The sequence below is a fragment of the Mus caroli genome, unplaced genomic scaffold (genome assembly GCF_978045245.1).
Source record: "Mus caroli unplaced genomic scaffold, Mus_caroli_1 scaffold_4, whole genome shotgun sequence".
NCBI classification, from domain to species: Eukaryota; Metazoa; Chordata; class Mammalia; order Rodentia; family Muridae; genus Mus; species Mus caroli.
This window is the reverse complement of record NW_028227259.1, coordinates 70,174,342-70,201,208: the sequence shown is the minus strand read 5'-3', so window position 1 is coordinate 70,201,208 and position 26,867 is coordinate 70,174,342. Positions and strand designations below refer to the sequence as shown.

General features: G+C 43.3%; 1 protein-coding gene across 4 annotated transcripts in view; it reads left to right on the top strand.

Annotated features, from left to right (window-relative positions):
• The window catches only part of Atp8a1 (ATPase phospholipid transporting 8A1), a 229,112-nt gene that overhangs the window by 197,405 nt on the left and 4,840 nt on the right, over positions 1-26,867 (top strand). For all 4 annotated transcript variants that reach the window (XM_029478096.2, XM_021162268.3, XM_021162270.3 and 1 more), the window contains 5 exons: positions 1,503-1,559; positions 2,317-2,424; positions 19,052-19,140; positions 19,828-19,920; positions 26,701-26,792. In XM_029478096.2, coding sequence (XP_029333956.1) covers positions 1,503-1,559; positions 2,317-2,424; positions 19,052-19,140; positions 19,828-19,920; positions 26,701-26,792 — 439 coding nt within the window. The remainder of the gene's footprint in view (positions 1-1,502; positions 1,560-2,316; positions 2,425-19,051; positions 19,141-19,827; positions 19,921-26,700; positions 26,793-26,867) is intronic.

Here is a 26,867-nt window from a genome sequence, read left to right as displayed (position 1 = left end):
CTCTCCCGTATGTTCCTAATTTTTGAAGGCATGAATGGGTCACAGAGAGTGGCTGAGGCTGGGTACTGGGTGAGAGGACTAGAGTCTCCCTGAAGACAGGCCACCAGAAGGCATTGTTGAAGATGCAGCCTCAGTTAAAGTGGAGACCCCAGGACTAAAGGGGCCCTGGAGAGAAACTGAGGCTTAGCACCGAGAGAGGCCCTTGGTGAAAGTATGGTTTCAGTTAGAGTGGAAACCCCAGGATTACTGGAGATGCCAGGGCTTTGAGATGCCCACCACAGAAAACCAGATCAGTGGGTCATGGTGGTAAGGAGACAGTGACACGGTGGCAGCCATGAAGCAGTCAGAGAGAAGATTCATGTACTAACAGGCTTCCTCTGCTTTTTCCTTCTGGGCCCTCGCCTTATATGACAGCACTGCCCACACTTGGAGTGAGTTTTCCTTTAGACAGTGCTTTCTGGAAATGCCCTCGCAGACAACCCCAGACTGGTTTACTAGACTCCTACGTGCTTCTCAGTCCTCTGTCTAACCATTAAGGCATCCATAGGGGAGACAGAGCAGTCAAGGTAGCTTTCAGAATTACCCCTTGTCTTGGTCAGGGTTTCTGTTGCTGTGCTTGACCAAAAGCAACTTGGGGAAAGAAAAGGTTTATTTCACCTACATCTTACATCGTTGTCCATCAGTGAAGGAAGTCAGAGCTGGAGCAGAAAGCTGGAGGCAGAAGCTGATGAAGCAGAGGCCATGGAGGGTGCTGCTTACTGGCTTGCTTATCATGTCTTGCTCAACCTGCTTTCTTATAGAACTCAGGCCTTCAGCCCAGGGGTGGCCCCACCTACAATGGGCTGGGCATTTCCACAGCAATCACTTATTAAGAAAATGTCCTACAGGCTGATTTAATGGAGACATTTTGTCAGTTGAGGTTACTCCCCCTCAGATGACTTCAGCTTGTGTCAAGTCGACATTTACTAGCTGGGACACCAATATAGTCGCCCGCCGTAGTTGGTGTGTGTTTCTAGAAGTGGCTGACTGTCATATCCTATGTTTGCAGAATTGTGTGTACCTAAAGTTCCAGAGCTGAGACTTAGATTCCTAAATGTCTAGTTGTTTTACTTGTATAATTTATCTTTAAAATCCAGGAAGTAAGCTTTTAGTGAAAACGCATTCAGTTAAAAACATTCAGTTAAAAGGAGCACGAAACCCCGAATTAACATAAGCACATGCTATGGCTATTTGTGAACTGTCCAGAATGCAGATAGCAGCACCCTGGGTAGCCTCCCAAATAGACTCTGAGGCTGTGAATGTGAGCAGAGGCGGGGGAGCCATGTAAATGGCAGCTGTTGCTATGCCCTAGTGAGAGCCATTCACCTGATCCATGAGTCCGTTGAGCACATAACTGGTTTGATTCCAACATGTGTCTTCCATGGGAGTCTCTATGTCACTTGATAGACTACTATAAAACAATATATATGAGACAAAGTAATATTTTTTTCTTCTGTTTTTAGTTTGTAGTGATAACTGTGTGCTTGAAAGCTGGACTGGAAACCTCCTATTGGACATGGGTAAGAACATCTCCAATCGCATGTCTCTTTATCACAGAACCTAAAGTTCTGACTGTGAAGCAATGGGCAAGGAGGGAGAATTAGGGATTTGGGATGGAAAACACAGAGTTCCATGAGTTTATCACTGTGGCCCCTCCAGCCTTTGGCTCAGCACTGTACACTGTCACCACCTCAAAATGACGGAGGCATTCAGGCATAGGTGCCTTTGCTTAGGGGTATCATAGGACTGGTGTCCCATAGACAACTATCAGGAAATAATTCTGAAGAACAATTAAATTCGTGAGAGATCTGCCCTTGGACGTAAAAGCATAGTCTGAATAAAACAAGTTCCTCTTCCAGCATGTTAGTTTTGCAGCCTGCCCACTTCCAGGAAGAGAGACTCGATGGAGAAAACAAAATTGTAGTTTGACGTTCAAGGTGGGGGGAGGGGGATTGGAACGAGGAGTTTATATTTAACATCCCTTGACCTACACACAATGTTCTCTCGTGTATCTGACCTCTTTGAGAGAGAACATACGGAGCACAGATAAAGGTGAACGAAGGATAGCCATGGATTAAAAAGATAAAAGTTGGAGCAGAGGACAGTGGTGGAGATTACAAAGAACATACAATTATACGATTATACAATTATAGCACATTTCCGGGAGGTTATCTTTTTATGAATGTAATACAGATCAGGAGAGAATCTGAGTGTTTCCGTTATGGCTGTGTGCTTGGCTGGTTGGCAGTGTCTTGACCCAGATCTCCTTCCTCGCAGTTCAGCCACATCGCCATCTGGGGCAGCATCGCGCTCTGGGTGGTGTTCTTCGGGATCTACTCATCTCTGTGGCCTGCCGTACCCATGGCCCCTGACATGTCTGGAGAGGTAATGTGTGCCTTAGAAATGGGTATCTATTAACCATTCTGCGCCCTACTCTGCGTGACTTCCCGTTTTGTGGGTGTGTCTTCGGCAAGAGCTCGACCACCCTCGAACACCACAAGCGGGAGAGATAAATCTCTGACCAGTATTTTAACTTCAACATCTAACTTAAATCTGACTTATCCTTTCATAAACATAACTGGAACGGTAAAATATGGTTGTGGGGAACCTGAATCTTGTCACGGATACCCGTCTAGAAGATGCCATTTTAAAACATTGAACCATAAATCCACAAGTGCATGTAGGCTAAGAGACTGAGAGAAATGCTTCGGCTCCTTCTTTGGGACAAGCTGTCATTCCATCTGTTGTCACTCATTTCAAAAAGCAGTCAACTGTCACTAGAGTAAGTGCACTTTTCAAGCTGTTTTAATGACATCAGCTTGACTCTTGTTTTTTGAAGGAATTGAGGCACGTGACATCTCGGCCTTATCATCCTCCGGTTTTCAATTCTGTCTTTCAGTTTCTTGTTACGCTGGGAGGAATTGAGTTATTAGGTGTTTGTGGGGGAGTGTCAAAAGACCCCCTTTCCTTCAGAAGAGGGTCCAGCGGTAGGAGGGTTTATGATTTCAATTGCAGGAAATTTGACATAAAATGTATAAAAGAAAATGTGGAAAACATTTCGGGATTTCCTGTGACCGCACAGTAACTTGCAAATCAAGGTAACGTGAGCCCTGTTGCGGGCTGCTGTTTCGTAGCGTTCACAGGAACCCTCTCCGGTGGTTTGCACGTATTCCCTGCCTGTAACTCTGCCTGAGTGCCCTTCACTTTTGACAGTCTGGTTTATAGATCATTTTCATGAAATTCGATCTGACAGCACCCTGCTTTTTATAAATTAACAGAATGCAGACACTTTTTTTTTTCCTTAAGAAAAATGTGGTTAGATTTATTAGAGAGGGGCATTATATACCATTACAGGAAAACCAGATGCACCGAGAGTCCCGCTTTTCCCTCCACCGAACGTGAAGGTATCTTTTGAAACGCACACTGTGAGGCCTAGAAAATTTACAGCATGTGTTTTAAAGAGAGCAGAGAGAGCCGGGAACATACCTCCTCTCTGTCTTGGTTTCTAAGACTTTCTTTTCTGGAAGAGGAAAATGGTTCATGTGTGTGGCAGTGTTTGTCTTCAGTCTCTGATGATGCTGTGTGGGAAACCCAATGCTGCTTTGTCCCTGTGTTATGATGTCTGCCTGAACCTGCTTTTCCCAAGCTCAGTTCTAACTGAACCTCTCTCAGTACGCATTAAGTCCCCTTCATGTCCAGATGTCTCTGTGTCGATTTTATCTTCAAAATGAGTACCACAGAAGTGTTTGAGATTCTCCCCCCCATCCCCTGATCACTTAAGCAACTGTGGCTAGTGGGTCTGATGACAAGAACTGAGTTTTTGACCACCTACTTCTAGGACAAGTGCAAAGTATGGTTGGCTTCTAGCCAGCCAAATATAATTCTGCCCCTGCCTGTAGAATTCCTGGTATTACCCAAACACGGAACTTAATATCGTCTCCTGAGACGCACGCCAGTGCCGTGTTTAATTCAACATGAAATGAATGTCAGTGCTCCATCACAGTTCTGTCCCTTCGTGGACGGTGGGAACTGCTAATGGGAGCTCTGTTCCTTCCTGCTTTCTGACTACCGTGACTTTGGATGAAGTATTTACATAGCTGGAGTGTCATTGGAAATAGAAGGACTGCGCTAGTTCAGCTGGAGGCTCTCCTAGCTTGTCCAAAACATGTCAGTCTGGCTGATCCAAGGAAAAGATTGATTCCTTAACACTATGCCGCACTTCAGTGCTTGTCACAGATTCTGATGTGTGCATACACGTGAGTGTATGTGTGTTCAAATGAACCTCCTCTCCAGCCGAGGGTTTGACAGAACTGCCATGCATAATGTCAAACATCAGTGATGTCCGTCTGCTTCTTGTGGGGTAACAGGATCTCCTATGCTCAGTTTGTGACATTTCATGATAAGCACAGCCACTAGTTATAGGAGAACTCAAGTCATCTCAGAAAGAAGTGATTTCTCGGGTGTGTGAGAGTTTGCAAATCCTAAGATTCTATATCTCAATTGACACTACAGACTATATATATATATACATATATAGGAAGTTTTTACTCTTGTGCCAATATTTTATATCTATTGTAAGGTTGGGCAAAAACTGGCTGATCATCGTACAGTTTGTTTATTCATCTGACTTTCATAACAAAATCAGCACCGTATACGTACGGCAGTACATTATTGTAGGTAGCAGCAGTCAACACTGGCTGGCTTGGCGTGGGCCGTATAATACACATAGTGAAACACCACCCAAAGCAAGGCCAAGAGTGTGGAGATAACTTCACAGAATTCCTGACACAGTGGGTAATAACTTTCTGTCACCACCAAAAGCAAGGTCACTGGTGTCGAGTTCAGAGTCTACATGCCTCTACACACATACATGTAGTCTACATCCGGTCCTTCCCTGTCTCAACACTTCCTTCGGAGACTAAATTATATGCATAGGTTTGTTCTTAGTTGCCGAGAAGCTTAATCTAGGCCGTGTGCAAGGTGATAGAACAGAAAATGGTATAAGCAGGCTTTGGAGGCTGGGGGACTCTGCGGCCTTAAAGGGGCACTGGCTGAGAGTAGCAGAGCTGCTCCCAAAGGCAGCCAAGGTCTTGGAAGCACCGTAATGCCAGTCATCCCAGTGCTGTTGAACACTCACTTCCCCTCAGGTGCTTTTCCAAGGTCTGTGTGCATAGTCAGTTGGTCTGACAAACATCTACTGGGATTCCTCTGCGTCAGCCACGTTTCTAGGCGCTGGATTCAGGGATGACAGAAATCATGCCCTTCTGCAGCTGATGTCTCTGGTGGGAAGAGAAAGACAATGAGTAAGTGGAATGAGATAAGTAAGTGCCATGCGCATGGGCAGAGAGACGGGCAGCAGGTAAGGGCACGATGACCCAAGGTGCTTGCTCACAGTCAGACAAGCAGCCATTGGACGAAGCTGTCAGACATTAACTTCTGGTTCTCATCACAAATTTGTTTTAATAACCAATTTAAAGATAAATTTAACTGAGGCCCTAGGAGTTTAGTCTGACCTCCCATAAGGAGTGGCAAAGATTTTTTGTGAATGCTACTTCTCTGGTACTAGCTGCTAAGTTAGGACACCATGAATCTATAAGGAAGCTCCCTCCCAATGACTGTCTCTCGTGGATTTGCATAGAAGAGGATACCTGTTGTCTGCTGTCCTGCACTGCTGCTTTTCCAAGGCATTGATGCTGCAAGAGTCATTGCACAACCACAGCAAGGACCAAATGCTGCTGTCTTTCTTTGCTTATCCCTTTATATGGTACAGGTTGTGATGGACATTAAATGACATCAGTCTATACTTCTGCTGTATCTTCTGCAAGCAGAAGAAAAACCAGGTAGAAGATGCAGAGCGCTAAATTTCAGCTCAGATAACTTTCTGTATGACATGGACAGAGGAGGATGCTAGGCTTTGCCCAAATCATGCTTCAGTGATGGGGACCAGTTCAGTCACTAGCAACAGTGAGGCAGCAAGTTATCTACATCTCCATGGTGCCTTCTCTTCCCACCCCCAGCCCCCATGGTTTCTATGGCTTCTCAAGTGGAACAAGTTAAAAGGGCTCTGACTCTCGCTCTAGCTCACAGGTTTCAGGGTGTGGATTGTACAACTCAGGCAACTTACAGATACAGGTCGTTGCTTCCAGGTCAGCATCATGGGCATCACACATGGTTCTGGACCACGTATCCATCTCCGACTTTGTGGTTTGGGTTCACCTTTGCAGCCTTTGGAGTGTGTGAAGACACGGCTGCTTTTCATAGCATATGGAAGGGGAAACCCTTGCTCACAGAGAGTGGGAAGAAAGAGAGCTAGTACTTATCACACACCCAGTGTGTTTGCCCAGTGACACGTTTTATAGCAGGCATGACTCATGAGAGTTAGATCCATATTGTCATAAAGAGAGAAATAGCTGATGACTAGCTAGTAGCCCAGAGAATGAAGTCCCAGTTTTATTTTCAAATACCACCAGTTTCTCCCAACAGGCTGAGGAATTCTCCACCTTCTCTTGGGTACCCACTGTTGCTCCTACTTGCAATCAGGAGGGCTGTTTCTAGAAGTGTGTTCTGATTCTTCCTCCTTGCCCCATGCTTCCAGAAATAAGACTCAGACTCAAGATAGATTTACAAATATCTTGACCACATAGCTAGGTTCTTGTTTGACTAGATCATGACTTAAAATAATCTACTTATTCTAAGCTGCATTCTACCATGTAGCTGGTTATCTGTGTTGAAGCACCATGCATCTATATCCATCATATTTTCCCGGGGAAATCTCCCTTGCTTGACACTCTCCCAAAATCCTTTCTGCCTATAGGATGTCCCACCTCCTGCTTCCTGCCTAAGCAATAGGCCATTGAATTTATTACTGACAGGCGTCACATCCATACAGACACAAGCTCTTTGCTCTACAGTTTTTTTTTTTTTTTTTTTTTTGGTTTTTCAAGACAGGGTTTCTCTGTATAGCCCTGGCTGTCCTGGAACTCACTCTGTAGACCAGGCTGGCCTCGAACTCAGAAATCCACCTGCCTCTGCCTCCCGAGTGCTGGGATTAAAGGCATGCGCCACCCCTCAAAAAAAAAAAGGAAAAAAAGGCATGTGCCACCACACCCGGCAGTTCTTTCCTTTCATCTTGCAGCCATCTTCCTGTTTTCATTTATCCTGTTATTTCATAGCTTACCCAGAGCCCCAGGTCAGCTTCCTAAGTTAACCAAGTATGAAACTGTTTATGTCTCCTTAAAAAGTGCCCAGAGTTCTAATCACATGGTATAGCACCCACCTCGCCTCAGCTTATCTGTAGGAATCCTACCTTCACCTTCACCTTCACCATGGCAGTGGAGATGGCCCAGCCAGCAAAGGACTTAACAAACAACCACAGGGGACAGAATTTAGTCCCCACAACCCAGAGGGTTTTTTGGTTGGTTGGTTGGTTGGTTGGTTGGTTGGTTGGTTGGTTGGATGGATGGATGGATGGATGGATGGATGGATGGATGGTTGGTTGGATGTTTAGTTGGTTGGATGTTTAGTTGGTTGGATGGTTGGTTAGCTGTTTGGTTGGCCACTTGGTTGCTTTTGTAAAAGCCAGCTGTAGTGTGATGTAATTCCATGCTTGTAACCCAACACTGGAAAAGACAAAATAAGCAGATCACTGGCACACGTTGGTCAGCCAGGTTAACTTCATTAATAAACTCCAGGCCAAAGACAGATTTGCCTCAAAAACCAAGATGGGCAATGCCCAAGGAATAACACCTGATGTTACCCTCTGCTCATATAGACACACATAGACACATGCACATAACTACACACACACACATGTGCACACACACACATATGAGAAATTTTACCTTCATCCTAGCCTTTAACCTCCTTTTAATAGCAAAATTAGCTATTAATTATAACCATCTCATTTTTTTGAAAGAAAAGTCTATGAAACAGCATGTCCTGTGGCAAGAAAACATATGGTTGTTACTAGTCTAGTAGGACCCCATGTGCCCGTATACTCTCTGAAACCCTTGTGGTATTCACTCATGGAGGAGCCACAGCAACACTCTGACATGGGTCACACCTCACAGTCAAAGTGGTCCAGTCATCTCCTCCGGGTCCTAAGAATCTGAGCTGCACTTGGAACAGCCTCTTCCTACCCCCACCCCGCTCCACCCCCGGTAACCACCGCACCCTCAAACATTTGTCCCATTTGCTTTTCTTCCCTCACCTTTTCTCCCTGGTCCTTGATGGTTTGTTTCTCAGCCATAGCAACTGTGGAGGCTTAACCCTCCTTTAGTACCAGGGTACTAAATAAGTGTTTACATTGGTGCCCGCATGCTTGGGGAAGTGGCCAGTGGTGTCTGTATGTAGCCTTCCGGTCCTCAGCTGTCCTCAGCTGCCTTTGTCAGTGTTTGGAGAGTTGTTTTATGCAAGCAACTGTAGCTTCTTTTCCTGAGGACTTGCCAGAAGGCTCATCCCCACAGGACAGGGCACAGCTCATCCTTCCATGACTCCTAGTTGGTGGTTCCTAGTTGGTGGTAGGATGTTCCCATGTGAAAACATCCCTTTGTAATTTCGCACTGGATCTCCAACAGTCATTCTGCATGCCTGCCTATAACAATCATCAAATGATAATGATTAACAAATAACTCAGTGGCCAAAATTACTAAAAGACGGTTTTTAGAAGGAATGATGACATTGGTGGGAGAAAGTGGAGTCTATGAAGTTAGCCAATTGGAGGAAAGTTTTTAAAAATAAAGAAAAAAAAAAACAGAGCAACAAGCTTGGCTGCAACTTTGAATGTTTTCTGGCTGTGATTTAAGAGGGTGGTTTTTTTTTTCTTCAGACCTGACTTGTATTTTTTTCACACCAGTACAACAGTTTATGGGGTAAGGAGGTCCCTGAGGAAAAGCGCTGTGTCATGCAAACACAGGCCAGCCTGCTTTCCAGACATGTCCAGATGATGGCACTGGGTATTTTTTAGGAATTTCCAGAAGAAATGTTTTGTTTTGTTTTTTGCAAAAATGATTAGTAAACCAGATTAAAAAAAAAATAGAAAAGCCGCTATATCGAACTCTATCAAGGGTCATTTCACATCAGGATTAATACCAGAAGCTGGGTTGCAACAACAACAACAAAAAAAAACTTTTAAATTTATTACGGCTTTGCAGACACACACTGAAAAGTGTCCCCCACTCCCAGCGCCATCTGTTTCTGCTCTCCTTGGCCTCGGGGATCTATAAAACTACCGAAGGAAATTGAAGTTAAGGAAAGAGCATGTGTTTTACAGAATTTCAGATCTCTTGATTGAGGTTTGTAAAGTCAGTCTGAAAAACAGTAAAAAATTTTTGTTGGGCCCCTTGGTGTCACCCCTGAAGAAAGACATTCATGAACTACAACATTGATAAGATTTTCCTAAACTGTGCTGTTGCCTATTTCCAGCGTCATAAATCACACTTCCTATGAGGAATTTCCTGCTTAAAATATTCCTTATCCACCTATCAGCCCTTAATTACTAGACAGCAATATAATAACTTATTGGTGGTAAGGCTAGGGCTCCCAAGGAGGGGCAGAGTTTTTTTATCTAAGATTACTGTGTTAAGCCAAGTATCCTGGAGGGAACCACTAGTTTAAACTCATCAGATGTTCTTCAGTGAGCCAAGGACAATCGCCAACCCATCCAACAAAACATGCCATCAATCACAGTCCCCATGACCCTGACAGTAAGTGGGACAAGTGGTCGGTTGCTTCGAAGCCCTTCTTGTTAAGGGAGGAGTGTCTAGAAATGCTAAGGCAGAAGAGATTTAAATACAGAAAGCACTGTCCTGATTCGGGTCCTCAGCTGGTACTTTATGCTTATGGCGTCACACTTCTTAGAGCCGTGAAGAGATGTGGAATTGTTTTTTCATATCCATGGCATCTTTCCCTCTAATGGAGAGCAAGTGTCTAACTCACTCCAGACTCTGTCTTGGGAAGCAGAGAACAGAACTGGTCCGTGCCCATAGGTGGTCTCCTGGCTGGTGACTCAGAACGTGATGTCATATCTGCGAGCCAGATGTGGTCCGCCAGATAACTGAGCAAGGGCAGAGAGTGCAGCGTGTGGCAGAGCTTTAGATACTCTTCAGGGCAATTTCCTCTGCGTTCCTTTTCTCCTGTAGTGGGGGGCAGGAAGGGGCTTAAGGTGTGAGTTACTTCTGTATGTGATGAGGTAGTGGCAGTCTTTATCCAGAGTAGAATGTAATGGGAAGAAAGAGCACCAGGACTGGATAGAAGGTGTTTTGGAAGATGGGACAGTTAGGCTGAAACTCGGATAGCTGTTGTATGAAAAAGAGTGTCTCAGGATCAAGGAAGAGAGGGCATCTCTGATCTAAGGCCTTTCTGTTTAGAGAGTAGAAATATTGAGATTTGAGATAATGTACCCCTTCTTACACAATTTACCCAGTAATACCCTAAAACCTTCAATCTGTATTTTCTCATAATCCAAGTATTACTAACTCCATCCCCATTCTGTATTGTTTTTACATTTTAAAAATAGCACAATAAGGAAAATCAAAATAAATCTACAACTCTGTTTCTAATTATTTTCACTATGCTGGGGCTGCAGCCTTAGAAAACGGCTCTTCAGAGCTACACAGTGCCTGGCATTCTCTACGCCATTTCTGAAGACTGCTCCTTCACAGCACCTTCGGTATGCAGGGCTGTATAGCCAGGCTTAACAACTGCCAGTTGATTGGGTCGCAGCGAGAGCCTCCTTTTTCTCTGAACATCTTCCTCACTGATTTATTTTCACATCACCTGCTCTGTTGAGACAGTGGAGATTCAAGAGCGAGAGCTTCTTACGGGGCATTCTAGCTTCCATACCGGGAATCTTAAGCCTTTTCCAGCCCCTTACCACCTCTGGAATTGGCCATGGTAAAGAACTGGAAATGCTGTGTGCTGGTGTCTACTTTACACATTTTCTTCGATCTTTGTCTGTTTGTTTGTTTGTGGTTGTCCTAGCAGCGAAAGGATTCCCTCCCCCTCCCCCTAGTCATCAAGAGCTGCTGGAAATAATTGCAAACATATTGGGGTTTATCCAAAACACCCTTCTCCTTATTTTCTGGATGTTCTGCCCTGTCTATTTTTATGGAGAACGTAATAATTCATCTTACACAAGAGCCCAATTCAGCTTAGCTCTGCCAGGATTTATGGAGTGCCTGCGTGCCAGGTCCTACACTGGCTATCAGGAGATCCAAAGTTCACAAACAGGTATGGTCTAGTGTGTGCGGAATAGATGGACAGAGAATACCACGCAAGCTGCAAATAGTATGCGCAGAGGAGGGAGCACTTGTCTCCTGCTATTGCTGTAGAGGGCTGCTGAGTTCCACTGTCACCTTCAGTGCCCAGATGCTGGGCATCTCCGGGACATGGAGAGAGAAAAGAGGTCTCTAGGGAGAGAACATCTCAGTAAATACAGAGTTCCTTCTATATTGTTCGGGTAGAGAGATCCCACGAAGCTCGACCTGGGTGGTTAAGGATAAACCAGACCACGGAAGTTCCTTGAATTAGCACCCACTTCTTAAACCACGATAGATGGCTCTGCCAGTGGGTTATGCGATATTCCAGAGAGTACCAGAAGCCATAGAAAACAGATTTGGATCAAAGGAAGCGAGAAATAAATGTTAGTGGTTCCTAAGTCACGGGAAACCTGTTTTATATGTCCTGGAATATAATTGCAGACCTGAGAGCATTCACTTGGGCTGAAATAAAACATCAGAAGACATTTCTTGATGATAGATGCCAGAACATAGAGTGGGCATTTCTTTTCCTATCTTAGATTTTCTCAGAAGGAAGATCTCAGCCAGACTTCCCAGGTCAGTTGAGTCTCAGTGAATTTCACATCTCTAAGCAGAAATTCACAGGAGCTTGGCATTCACTTTGGTTAAAGTGCAAGGTGGCACACTTCTTCCACTTCCTCTGGGACATATGGAGTCCACCATGGTGTTTCACAGCCTGATGCCGCTATAGTGATCCCTTCGTGTATTCGCAGGTTCAAAGCCCTGTTCTTCGGTGTCTGATAGCTGTTGATTGTGGGAGGCCGATAGGAGCTTCCTGGCCTCTGAGGCAGTCATGTTAGCAGAGGACATGTTAGCATTTGGTATATACAGGATTTATGTTACATTATTAAAAAATGATATGTATGTTATGGTTGTGGATCCCAGCTTCCATGGTAGCAAGTTGTGTCTCGGGTTGGATGAAGCAGACCCTTCCGACCACTGGCGGCAGATAGCTGAGAGAGAAATCTCTAGCAGGAAAGACCCCGTGGGTGCCTGAGGTTGGGTGGGGTGGATTGAAATTGGAATGTGGCCACACACAAAGTCTATTTTTTCCAAAGAAATATGCAACGGCTCCTATGGTCAGAAAAGGGAGAAGCCACACAGGAAGAAGAGCCAAGAAGTCTCACGTGAAAAGACATAATACCTGCAATTTGAAGCCAGCCACTGGAATAGTTTTGGGGTTTTGTTGATTTAATGATTATTTCATGAGGATGGTGCTTCCTGCGGAGATTAGCCGGCACATGGGAAAGAGGAACAGTAAACTCCCAACATAAACTTAAAAAGAGAGAGATGGGAGCTGAGAGTTTGACTTTGCCCCTCACAGAACAAACCCCTCTGAGTGTGGAAAGCTAAGCTTAGCCAGAAAGCACAGTTAATCTCCTGGCCCTGGACTTGCCATTTTTATAACCAAACCCTAAGAAACAGAATCGACTTGCCGATAGAGTTTTCTCTAACATGTTCCTTCCCTGCAAAAAGCCCTCTAAGTCGTCAAAGATACAAGCAAACCAGAAGACTCCACTTGCCATAGCAATAACGATGACTGTCACCACCAGCAGAGCAACCATCCCAGGGAAGCAGAAGGCAGTCGGCTTCACACGATTAAGTAGCCTGTGCTGGTTCAAACGTTGGGAATCTGACCCTGCGTAGTTTATTTCAGACATATTTAAGCACAGCCCAATTTGGTGAAAACTGTTCTGGTGGTGATTAACTCCATCCCATGTGTGCAGCAAAGCATGCAGTAAGCTAAGTAAATTGTAGATGTGACTACATCAAACTCTCGGTAAGGAACATGTGACACCTTCCAAAAGGATGGGCTCTACATATTGGCAAGGAAAACAAGCTTATTCGGAGGGTCTGGGGGAGAATCAGGTGTGGTCCCGAGCCACACAGGTAGCACAAAGATCACCAGGCTATTAACCATGTCAGCTCCCGGCCTTCTCATTGGATGACGAGTTATGCCTCCCTCTCTTTGAAGGAACATTCCCTTATGATTAATATTCCAGGTTCCCTAGTTCTTAGTCATCGATAAGCACAAGAGCCTTTGTGCCTCCTACTGTAAGTGTGTGTGTGTGTGTGTGTGTATAGTGTAGTGTAGTGTAGTGTAAATAAAGTTATGCCACTTGTGCTGATAGATTAAGAGCTATTAAGTAACAAAAAGCCCCTTTGTGAGTTATTGGTCAGGGGAGTCCAAGAGGCTTCCAAAACATTACAGGTTATTGATATTGCCCTTGGTTTCCTCCCAGCCATTGAAGGTAAGTCCTTATTGCTAATGTTACCACATACTTCAGACATAGAAGCTGGATCCAAGCTGGAAACCTCCTCTCTGAGGATTAGCTTTCTTAATACCAGAAGATACTATACAAGCTACCAAGGAAGGGAAGTAGCCAGTGTCCCACCTAGCTGTGACATCAATGAAACATAGCATTGGCCAGCATAATAAGATGTCCCTACAGGAAATAGCCAGTATCCTACCTGACTGTGACACTCGTGAGACACAACAACAATGACCAGCATAACAAGATGTCCCTACAGGTCACACTTACCTTCCTCTCTATTCAGGACCTCCAAACAATCAGCTTTCTTTCTCCTCATTGCATTCTGTGGGCAGGATCTTGAAGAACTGAAATAATATTCCCACCTATGGACAGGCATTTATTCAGCCAGCTGCAGGGTATCCAGTTCACTGTTGCTGTTCCCAGCAGATATCTGTATCCCATTGCCTTGGAATAGCATTCTAAGGCTCATCATTACACTGGCTAAAAGCTAACTGCTCAGTGGGCTCTTTATCTTCTCCACGCTTAAGCTGCCACACACGTGTCTGAGAGCCTGTGGTCACTTCACCACACCTGGGTCCCTGGAGCCTTGTAGGACTGATGATCACAAGACAGTATTCATGATACAGAGAAGCTGGATGGAATTTGACACGTAGTACAGAAACTAAATTATCAAGTTAACAGGAATGACTTACTGTGTTGGCATCTCTTTCCCAAAGGATTCCAGGGGGATCTCTGAATTATCACAATTACCATGGTTCTCCACACCCCACAACTGTGATGGTGCATGTTTTTAAATTTGATTTAATTTAGTGTGTTTTGTTGTTGTTGTTGTTGTTGTTGAACTGTGGAGAAAAGCTGTCACTGATAGCTTGCTACAGCTTTTGAGAACATGAGTCCTGGTTGTGCCTGTCTATTGCGATCTACTCATAGGAAGATGACTGGGCTCTCCTTATGATCAGAGACCAGCACAGAATCGCATGCACTTGAGACTCACCCCAAGGATGCTTTACCTTTCACTCACTTCCCTTGAACGTGTGCAAGTTCTGCGCATCTATTCTTTTTGGAGATTATTTTTCTCCTCGCTATTTTTAAATATAGAAACCCTTGTATAAAGCCTTATCTAGACAATATCACTTATTGGGTTTTGTTGTTTTGTTCTTTTGATTTTGTTGGAGTGCTGTGGATTGAACTTAGGCCTCCCACACAGTACATGAATGGTTTATCCACTGAGGAATATTCCTCAGGCCTGTTTTTTGGGAGTTTTTACACTGTCAATTGTTGCTAACATCAACTTGTAGCTCCTTTGGATTTGTATTTTTTTCTCTTTTTTGGTTTTTCGAGACAGGGTTTCTCTGTGTAGTCCTGGCTGTCCGGGAACTCACTCTGTAGACCAGGCTGGCCTTGAACTCAGAAATCTGCCTGCCTCTGCCTCCCGAGTGCTGGGATTAAAGGTGTGCACCACCACCATTATTTTTTCTTAAACAAACAAACAAACAAGGAATGAGACAAAAGAACAAAGGGAGGGAGGGAGGGAGGGAGGGAGGGAGGGAGGGAGGGAGGGAGGGAGGGAGGGAGGGAGGGAAGAAGAAACTGCCCAAGTTTTAAGCCAGGCATGGTACCATATGTCTGTAACCCTTGTCCTCAGGAGGCAGAAGCAGACAGTTCATTTTCAAGTTTAAAGCCAGCCTGGGCCACATGGCGAAAACTTTTTTTTTTTTTTTTTGAAAAATAAAGAAGGGAAGGAAGGGAGGGAGGAAAGGAGGGAGGGAGGGAGAGGGAGAGAGGGGAAAAGAAAGTCACCAAGTGATTTTTCTCTACTCTCTCCTTCTCTCTGCCTTTCTCTGCCTCTGCTACCCTCTAAACTCCCCTCCCATGCCCTGAATAAACTCTATTCTATACTAAAAAAAAAAAAAGAAAGAAAGAAAGTCACCAAGTTTTATAGCACTGTTTTCTTAATAATTTCTCTATAAAATTAATATATGATAATTTCTATTTTCTCCATTTCTTGTGAGCAAATTTATATAAGACTGGTATACTTAGCCAAGCCCACTCCTGTTAGCAAATCTATAAGCCTGAAACTTTATTAATTTATGTTGACCCATACTGTATGTTGACATTGGAAAATATTGCATAAGACAAGCATGCATATGTATAAAGCAATCAAAATCATAAAATTTATGAACTGATTTGCACTTAACTTGATAAGAGAAAAACTCCCTTCCTTAAAGCTCCTGGGACAGATCGCTAGAAAAAAACAGGAGAAGAGAGAGAGTCCACTAAAGAATTCTAAAAATGAAGATAAACATAAGGGAAGGCAGGCATCACTAATAATGAATGCTGCCATGTTGCACTGTGGGGTTTGGTTCTTAAACCCACTTGATAGCTGAGGAAGCAGTCTGCAAAGGTCCTAACCATGGAGTCTCAGTGGCAGCCATGGGCACCAGCAGACCAAGTCAGAGGCTGTGGGCACCAGGCCTGCTCTGGCTCAGGTACAAGGGCTCTCAAGCGTGCTTTTCTTTTGAGAGCCGTCTGTATGTAATGGAGAGTCAGAATAAGTAATTATGCCTTCCCAACCTGCCTAGTGGCAAAGTCTGAGACAGACAAGAACTGTGCAGCCAAGGGTTTACCTGCAGGCAGCAAATTTGAGTTCTCTTCATTCTACAAGGCTGAACTTGGGCAAGCTGATTGTGTTGAACATCTCTCTGGTATGGAAAGGCTGGTGTTCCCCCACAGTGGGTCAGGGAACAAGACTATAGCTGGTCCTGGTCCTGCATCTCTACTGGGCTACTTGCACAATAAGCTGATGTTTTTTTCAAGTACTCTTCTGCAGGTTTATGTGAAAATATGAGCGGTTTCCCCTGCCTGGGTTATATGTTCCATTGGAGTTAGCCCTAGTTTATTTTGAAGCCCTAGGGCTCCCACCCGGGGCCTCTGCAGAGATAAGCAATTACTTGTTCCCCACATAGGGCACAGGCAAGCCTGCCGTGTTACCAACCACAAGGCCCTAAGCACTTAGATTCCCTTCTCACACCCCTCCGCTTTTTTGTGACAAATTCCATTTGGTTTCACAAGACCTGGAAGAGGACAAGAGACACTTGGCACTGCCCCCCAATCTCCCACATTCAGGACCATTTACAAACTGCTCTAAGGGGAAGCCCCAGACCAACCAGGGACAGACACTCCCGTAAGCGCCATTGTCTGCGCACGGCTTGGCTTTTCCCAGCTGACCTGCCTGCAAGTGGGGAAATGTGAAAAGTTAGAGACAAACTGGCTTCCACAGAGGGAGGGGAGCCTTCTTGTACAGAAAGGAAGGAAATACCTCTGTGGGATTTCATTTTTCCCCCTCCTCTTCATCCAAAAAAATACAAAGAGACTCTCTGTCTTAAATGGGGACGACGGCTTTAAATCTTTTAGGTTTGGATTAACGCTGCAAAAGAAAAAAAAAATCTGACAGGCTTTCAGATATGACTCAGAAAAAGTCTTCACCCCCCTTCAATTCACGTTGTTCATTTGTAAAGCCAAAGGCGGGTAGCTGAATAGCAGGCTGTAGTTACCCCACTCTGTCATTAGCATGACAATGGTCAGAATTAGCAGCCCACAGGGTCCAAGTTTTTCTTGTCTGCAAAGACTTTAACTTGAGGTTAATACACAGCAGCCAAAAGCAAGAAGTCTTTTCTTCTCTTGTTCTCAACATTAAAATACATAAGCCAGGCAAAGGTGTTTTCGCTTATATGACTTAGCATCTCATCTTACCCTTTTCCCCAGGAAGAAAAAGACATGAAAGGGTTTTTGTTTTGTTTAGGGTTGTTTTGTTTTCTAATAGCTGTTACCTTCCTAGAAGGCGTCCTTGAATGGAAACAAAGGCCCTGGAGGTGATAGACATTTCCTGTTACATAGTTACTGTTGGTTTTCACTATTGAGGATGTCAACCAACGTGTCCCAGATCATGTTTTGCTTATTAAATAAAGTGACTTTTATGGGCATATTTTTCACGAGTTGATGTCTAGAATACGCATGCGGTGCTTCAGAACCCATGCAAACAGATTTTATTTTCAGAGATTTTTACCGAGGGCATGTTTTTATTTTAAATGGGCAGAGATATCAGCCCCATATTACAGGGGCAGGGGGAAGCTTAGCATCCTTGTGACAGTCATATCAGTAACCTGCATTCCTGCAGAGAAAATGGGAGGAGTTCCTGGTCCCCCTTTGAGGATCAAAATGAAAAGGAGACCCAAGTCATAATTTAAAATTACCTTCCTATTTAATGAGGATTGATGGGCTAGGACGATGAATAATTGTTACTGTATGTAGAATTAAATGCTAGATCATCTTAATTCCTGAATTCAAGTTTTAAAAACAAACAAACAAAGAAACAAAAAACCCAACCCTTCTTGTATGATTTGTAGCCAGAGGTAGGTGTGCATGTGTTAGTTGACAACTTTGTATTGTAATATAATAGCTCATTTACAGACGGAGTGAGTACTATAGGCCTGCCCTTGAGAAGCAAATCAACTCACAAAAGTAAAACCAAAATATGTCTCTTACTGTGCAAATCAGTTCTTTTTAAACTCTGGGTAATCTAACTTCGCAATGATGCTACTTTATTTTAATCACAAACAACTAATAGAATTTATTACCTTCTTTAAATTATAGAACAATTTTTGTTTATAGTCTGACAGGCTCTGATACACAATTTAAGATCTAATACTATGAGATAATTAAAGTTAATTTTAGTATACCTTTATTTGAGTTTCACATACTAGATATTTGGGTTGACTTTAGCAATAATAGATATACACTGATAAAATGTATGTAAATCATTGAGCCAGAATAACGTTATGTCTATCCACTTGCCCAAATAATCAAGTTGATATTTTCATAGATATCTTAATTTGATTGCACCATTGTCATAATATGTCTGGATGATTTTTAATGGCTTGCAGTGTGATAAGTATCAAGTTAATTTTCATGTGCCAGAATTGGTAAATTTTGTCTCTAAATATGAATTATCTTATATGCCATTTGATTTCATTTAATTCAGTATATTGGATTTCTTCAGAAAGATTGATGATGATGCTCTATTGGAAAAGGTCAAATTTTACATTTCATGTCATTAAGCATAATCATTTTTAAATCCATATATATGTGTGTATGTGTGTGTGTGTGTGTGTGTGTGTGTATACATATATATGAAAAGATTTGGATGCATGATTAAACCTCTCCATCAGCTACCTGAGAGGGAAAAGGCGCATAAAGGCATGCCATGACAAATATGGCTTTTAATCATAAACATCTTAAGAGTTTGAATTCAGAGTATGGTCTTTCCCCGTATAAAATGCTACTTAAGCTACCTTCCTTAAATTAAGCTAAGAAACTACGTGTGACTGGTGTATGTCTTAGCTCTGCGGAAGTATCAACTGTCTGTGATGATGTTCGCAGGCAGCCATGCTCTTCAGCTCTGGAGTCTTCTGGGTGGGCTTGCTCTCCATCCCCGTGGCGTCCTTGCTTCTGGATGTGCTGTACAAAGTGTGAGTATGTGATCTTTGACTAAATACGAAGTAACACGCACGCATGTCACCCCTTGGGGCCCTGTGGTTCCCAAACATGTAAACTGTGCAAAATAGGTGCCAGTGGTATTTACCAATTTTAAAGAAGGGAGGCATGATTCAAGAATGAGAAAACTAAATTAGTTTAAAAAGCAAAATGAGAAATAAAGTGGGTGTGTTCGGGTGACATCAAGGAGAGGTGCCATGATTGGACTGGAGAAAATATCATCAGAAAATATCTGAGCTTTAGAAATCACTTGCAAGAACTCAAAATAGAAAGGAAATGATTTTCACCTCCAAACATGTCTTTTACATATTGTGAAAAGAAATTTCTTGCTTCCCTGGTTCTAAATATATATAAAATATAAAGGCAACAAAAACGTTGCAATTTTTCTTAATAGTTATATTTTTAAATGATCTTTTCTTGTAATATAGTTATTAAAGTTAATGTTTATTTAGCAGCTAACTTAGTATTATAAAAATCTCAGTTATTTGTTAAGACTATTGTCCCTATATTGCTAAATAAAAGTGTCCTAGCTTTTTAAGATTTGTGAAAGCTCTCCTTGTCCCTTGTTAAGGCCCTGCTTGCCAGCGGCGAGACAGTAAGCCACATGCCAGCATCCTTATCTTCCTAGGAGACTTTCCATGCAGATCCTTTTCTCCCCACAGCATCAAGAGGACGGCCTTTAAAACCTTAGTGGATGAAGTTCAGGAGCTTGAGGCGAAATCTCAAGACCCGGGTGCAGTCGTACTTGGGAAGAGGTAAAAAGCAGATGCAACATGTTCTTTCAAAAGAGAAGTTTACATTTCGTCCTTACCAGCGGTGGGAAATAAGCCGTATAACCGGCATTTATCATCTGACTTGGGACTGGTGATATTGTTGACAGATTTTGGGATCAGAGAGGTAGGGGCTCAAGACAGATCTAGCATTAAATAGTCTGTTGTCTTAGACAAGTTCTTAATGACCAGAGCCTCAAATTTTTCCATCAATAAAATGGGACTCACATGCCTACTTTAAACTGGCTGTGATGCGTAAGTGAAACAATGGAAACAAGGAGAGACCGGCCTTTAGTCACAGCACTTAGGTGGCTGAGGCAAGTAATCGTAAGTTTGAGGCCAGCCTGGCTGCATGAGAAATGTCAGGCCAACCTCAGTTACCTATTAAGACCTTGTCTCTAAAGACAAACTAAAGAACTGAAAGAGAGACTATAAAATACGTAGCATAGTGTCAAGTGTTTGTTGTTTTATAACAAATTTTTAAAGGAAAAGAATTTTTATCTCGAAACAGTATTAATAATTTTTAAAGGTCTGAAATCAGAATTACGGTTTGCGCTTTCAGCCTAGTGAAGTCTTAGGAACCAGCCTAGACCCAGGTCATCCAATGAGTGAGTTCCACTTTCCAGGCTTTTTTCCTTACCACCCCATCCTCTGAAACCACAAGGCTAGATGGCAGATAAATCCACTACATGCACAAAAGAAAATCAACTACAAGCAATCCAGAATAAGACATAACCACGCAGCTTGCGCTGGGGACACACTTCATTTTCCTCTCATCCTGCTAGCCAGCCCAGAGGCCTTGTCTAAAGCCCTTAGGAAACACTTTTTTATCAAGCAGTATGCCACCTTAGTCTTGCTTCAGCATTTTTGATTCAGTTTGGCGGACTGGGATTGATGTTAGAGTGGGAGCTGAAGCTGAGGCCCTGACCTCTGAGCCTTACAGCCTCTCATTGGTTCAGAGCAGCCCATGGGACACTACTGTGGAGCTCTGTTTTGAACTTAATGGTCCCAGCATATCTCCAGTATATCCGGTCACTTGAGCTCCTCGCTGTGGTCTGTATACACAGACCCACGGGACCCAGACAGCAGCACAATGCCAACAGGTCCTGTCCAGTTGAGAACACGGGGGCTCAGAGAGATTGGGTCCCAAAAATTGTCAGCCTTGAACCTAGGCCAGTTGATTGAAGAGGTCCCGCTCCAAAGAATAGTTCAGCATCACAGGGTTCATTAAACAAAAGCGCCTTTTCTGTGGCCTGGGACCTACATTCTTTCTGTCTTTGTTTTCTCTCTTTCAGTGATACAAAGGGTAAAGAAACATTCTAGCTCATGAAACTAAATAAAGTAAGAAATAGGAGAGAAGGGCCACTGATGATACTGTTTCTGTGTTTCGAGTAGATTCTCCTTTGCAAGTATGTTGCCAAGGTCTGCATTCACCCCTCCTTGTCTTTTACCAGTTACTGACCAGGTCTGCTAGGACGGAAATGATGATGGTCTCCGGATCCTAATCATTCTATGAGTCAGCAATGTGTGTAGCCCCTTCCACTAAATAAAAAGTAAACCAGCAGAGGCTGGAAAGCGGGCTTAGGGGTTAAGAGCACTTAGCACTCTTGCACAGGACCTCACTCTTGCACAGGACCTGCTTTGGATGCCCAGCACCCACATGGAAACTCACAGCCATCAGTAAATCCAATCCCAGGGGCTCTGTCACCCCCTCTTGACTTCCACCAACACCAAGCATGTATGCTGTGCACCTGCATACATGCAGACAAAACACGGGACGCATAAAATAAAGTTTGAAAAATCAAAAAACCAGAAAGAAACGGATTATACCCCATAGAACTACTCTATTTAAAAGACTCCAGATATCCTCCCCCCCCCCCCACCCTGCAGTTTTCCCAGCTCATTTGCCTTTTAAAATATCTATTCAGCTTTCCTCCGGGAATGAGTTATACCTAAGTAAATACTACAAGCCAAGCCCTGGTCCAGCACATACCTGCATTCTTGCTGCTCACTGGTGATCAAGGAGAGCATGGTGGCTTCCTGCTAAAAAAGCAGCTCGAGGAGGGGCAAAGCAGAAGGATCTGCAGGAGACAGCAACAGGGCAGGAAAGCTGTCCTGCTAACCTAGATGTTTATCAAACAGCCATAACAAACTGAGGGTGAATTCAAAAACCAGAGGCCAGAGCTGGAAGACAGCTTAGTGGAGAAAAGCATTTGCCATGTAAGCATTAGGACCAGGGGAAAGTCTCCAGCACCATGTCAAAAGCTGCGTGTGCTTACCCATGCCTGCAACCCCTGCATGTTGGAGGGGTGGAGGCTGGAAGATTGTTGGGGCTTGCTAAAGTCAGCCTGTTTCCAAATTTAGTGAAAGATGCTGTCTGTAAAGAATAAGGTGGGAAGTGATAGAGCAGGACCCCTGATGGTCTCATGCCCTTCACAGTGTTTGAATAGGCACACACTCAAAAACTATATTGGGGTGTGGGGGATGATGAGGGGTTATGGAGAGACTGTGGCCGTGTTGGCTATTGCTGGAGTATGTGTGATGTGTATCTTATGGTGTCCAGGTAAATAATGATAATGAGACTCACAGTTTGCTACTCAGCTGTGGCCATTAGCCAGCAGAGCTAGCTAATCTGTTTCTTAACAGATCTGAGTTCAGGGTCTTTGGGTCCAGGCTTCACCAACTTTCCCACTGTTTGTCGCATAGTCTCAGCATAGAGAGGAGCCTAGGGACTGTGGGTGGCAGATGATTTGTTCATGGAGGAACATGGTGACACCTGCTCCCAGCTTCTTAGTATTGTTTCTTAGTGGAAAGCACTTTTGGCGTTGTCCTAGAACTAACAAAATTATATCTTCCAGTTTTTCCTGTGGTTTTTATGTCAATATGGCAGGACATAGTCTGTGGGAAATACCATATAGAAAAGCTGTTCTGGGGCTAAGATGGATTGCCAGTATAGTTCCATGGAATCTTTAGCGCCTGGGTTCAGATCACATTAAAAGCCAGGCACAGCAGAGCATGACTATAAACTCTGGCTGTGAGGCCAGAGACTGGCAGATCCCCAAAGCTCGTCTGTTGAGCCAGACCCTTGCTCAGTGACTGACAAGATCCTGTCTCAAAAATTAAAGGTAGAGGATGATCAAAAACAGGCACACCGTCCATCCTTCCACGTGTTCATGCACACATGTAGACAACTACACTAGTGAATAACATTCGCCAAAAATACAGCACAACACGTAGGTATATATGCACACACTAATTTTTGCAATATTCTTTTGTAAGGGCTTTTCTTCAGAGTGCCCATCACTACCGTGAAAGGGGATGGAGTATTACTTCCTCCTAGGCAGAGATTAGGCCCATTAGGGTTGTGGTTCATTCTTTCGGCAGCACTGCTTTCTCACCATGCTGTACATTAACCCTTTCATGACTAGATGTGTCCCTTTACTTGTAGAGGAAAGGGTTTGTCTCAGCTTACAGGTTACCATCATCCAGGGAAGCCAGGGCTGGAACTGATGGCAGAAACCATGGAGGAGTGTTACTTACTGGTTTCCTTTCTCTGGTACTTTCTTACAGAGTCAAGGCCCACCAGCTCAGGGTGCCATGATACCAGCTCAGGCCCATAGCCCACAGTAGGCTGAGCCCTACCACATTAATTAGCAATCAAGAAAACACCCCCACAGAGTTGCCCAGAGACCAGCCTCACGGAGGCAGTTCCTCGGTTAACATTCCCTCTTCTTGTGTATGCCTAGGTTTAAGTCAAGTTGACGAAAACTAACCAGCTCACCAAACCAATAAATGCCACTTTACTGTCCTTCAAAAGTGACCAAAATTCCTTTAAAATAAAACATTCTTTGACTGTATATAAGTTTTTACCAACTGTAACATATTTCTGTGTTTCTAGAAGAAATACTATAGTTAAACACAATGTCTTTTCATTTACTTCCAGCAAATACCTAAGTTAAATGATTGCCATGAGTTAGAAATAAAGCAACAATGTTTAACTGATAGTTACTGTGTGATTAAACAGACTTGGAATTTGCATATCTTGGTATGTAAATGAAAGGCCCTACAAGACTGAGAGAAACTGCTCCCTAAGAATTGTAATAGATGTGGTTTTAGTGTGGCTAGATCTTGTTCCTTCTCTTTCTCTCTTCTATCACACTGAGTAAAGCTATCCAACAACAAAAACCCTAGACTTTTACTATACTTATTCAATATGTTATCCAAATACTATAATGAGACCCAGTAGTATTCTTAGTCCCCATAAACATGAATGATATAAAAGTACATCAATTTTGAAATGATAAATGATTGCCTAAGGGTAGGATAGAAACAGAGATATCCAGGTCATCATCACTTCTAGTTTATGAAGCACCCTGCTACAGATGGCGCTTATATTCTGGAGTGGGGACTCTGCTGCACGAGAACGAAAGCAGAAAACACAGTCACCAAGGAAAGAACAGGGCAACAAAAATGTACTTGTTTTCTCAGCATGAGGTGGAATGAGGGCTTCAGGAATTAAAATCCATGTACAGCAGTAGCTCTCTCACACCAAGCCAATGTTAAGCACAAACGGAGGCATCAAAAGAAAAAGAAAAGGAAAGGAAAGAAAAGAAAAAGAAAAAAAAAATCCTTACAAAGTACCTTTTCTAATAAAATCCCTGGGGTTTGGGAGACTCGGGTGGGAGGGACCAGCACTTGTTGACTGCTTCCTAAGTGTCAGTCACTTTGTTGACAAGTGGCTAAACCCTCCCTGTGTGCCAGAGAGTTCTGTATTGTCCTCCCATTATAAGTGAGATGACCAAGGAAGGTTTGTCTACTGTGAACAAGCTAACAAGTAGCAGACTCAGAATCGAGTCAAAACCAGACTTCAAGGTCTATGCTCTTTCCTGATGGCTGTGCTTCTTTCCCAAGAAGGTCTCAGTGCTAAAAGATAGATCGATGGGGGGCTGGTGAGATGGCTCAGTGGGTAAGAGCACCCGACTGCTCTTCCGAAGGTCCAGAGTTCAAATCCCAGCAACCACATGGTGGCTCACAACCATCCGTAACGAGATCTTGCGCCCTCTTCTGGAGTGTCTGAAGACAGCTACAGTGTACTTACATATAATAAACAAATAAATAAATCTTTAAAAAAAAAAAAAAGATAGATCGATGGACCAATGGATCAATAGAAGATAGATCGATGGATCGATAGCTAGCAGAAGAAAGCAGCATGTTTTGTATTTCAGTTGCTGAATTATAGAGGATAAAGTCCATCCCTAGACTTCTTCAAATATTGGAAGGCCACCCTGAAATCTAGAAAAAAGAATTTGAGGGAAAAGCTGCCAGAATATTCCTTTGTGATACTCAGATTGACCCATGCTCAATGCCCGAACTCTCAAACTCCCCGAAGGAGTCACCCATTTTAGTTCCCTTAGTGTCTCAGAGCTGTAACGTAGATCATTTAAAGACAAGGAGGAAAGGAGAAGAAACTCCTGAAGATGACCCTTTCCCTTTGTGTGTGGCAGAAATGGTTTACAACTAACTGCATTGACTTCTCCAGGAATTCATTTTCTTTTTTTAATGGAGCTAATTCCCAGTGACAATAAACTATGTCTCATAAGTCCTAGTTAGCATCCCTGGGCTTCAAAAACTATGCGAGAGAGATTAATACAAATGTCAACATTTCTAAACAGTTCCCTTCAATTTTTGCCTAAATGTCTGTGTAATTCATCTCTACAATGGGGAAGATGTTCTTTATGTATGTGTATATGATAAAGATAATTCCATTTCTGGCTTTCAAAAAAAGATGGCAAAACACAGAACTGACATAATTTACAACAGCTTAATGAAAGCTTGTACAGTGAGGAGAAGAACAAGATGGGAATTTTTTTCAGCTGATGCACTTCCAGTTGTTAGAACACACTTACGTGGGCTGTTGTTCACTTCAGCTCACACGGACACCTCAGTTCCACCTATGCTGACTGCTCCTTGCTATCAGAGAGCATTGAATAAATCAGCCACTAGAAAAGCGTTGTAATTAGTAAGGTGGAGGAGGCGTGTGAGCTTGCGTCCAATTGGCTCCGAATCTTCTATCCAACAAATGTTTGGATTCCTGCTATGAGTCACTGCACTGCATGTAGCAGAAGAAAGGGCGGTCAATTCTGTGGACCTCTCTGTGGAGGCCAGGCTAAGCATTTACAGATTTTTGTTTTCTTGATGCCTTATCTAACATAATTTTTTAAAATGTATTTAAAAATGAAATTGACATACTTAAACCATATTGGAGTGATAATGGATTTTTTTCTGATTAGAAAGGATTAAGATTTTTGCCTTTGTATTTTTTTTTCATTTCTTTAGTATAGCTAAAACTGTCATTTTATTATCAGAGTATAAGCAAGATATAGTAACGCTAAGATAGCTGCTTTTAAACTCTAAACGTTCTGTATTTACAATCCATACCGTGAGTCAATCAAGATTGTAGGTGATTAGGTAGTGTTTTACTGCTTGTATTAAGCAGATTCTGCATCCGTGTGATTTAGATATAATGATGCTGGATTCAGAAACCTTATTTTTCTTAGATTATCATGGGGGGAATGGCTTCAGAAGTGTCTATAAACACTTAAGATCTCATTTGCTATCTGGGGAAATTGAATAAAAAAAAAAAAAAAAGAAGTCCGTACTGCGGCTTCTTGGGCTTTTGTTCTGTCTAGCTCTGCTGGTAGTCCTGAGGAGGTCAGGGCTCCCAGAGCTGACAGTGGGTCTCACACTTTTGTGCCTGCCCCACAGCCTCACGGAGAGAGCGCAGCTGCTCAAGAATGTCTTTAAGAAGAACCATGTGAATCTGTACCGCTCCGAGTCCCTGCAACAGAACCTGCTCCGTGAGTATTGGAATTTGGATTACATGAACCCACTGTGCTCTGCGGATCCCAGCGTGCAGCAGAGCCATGTGTTCG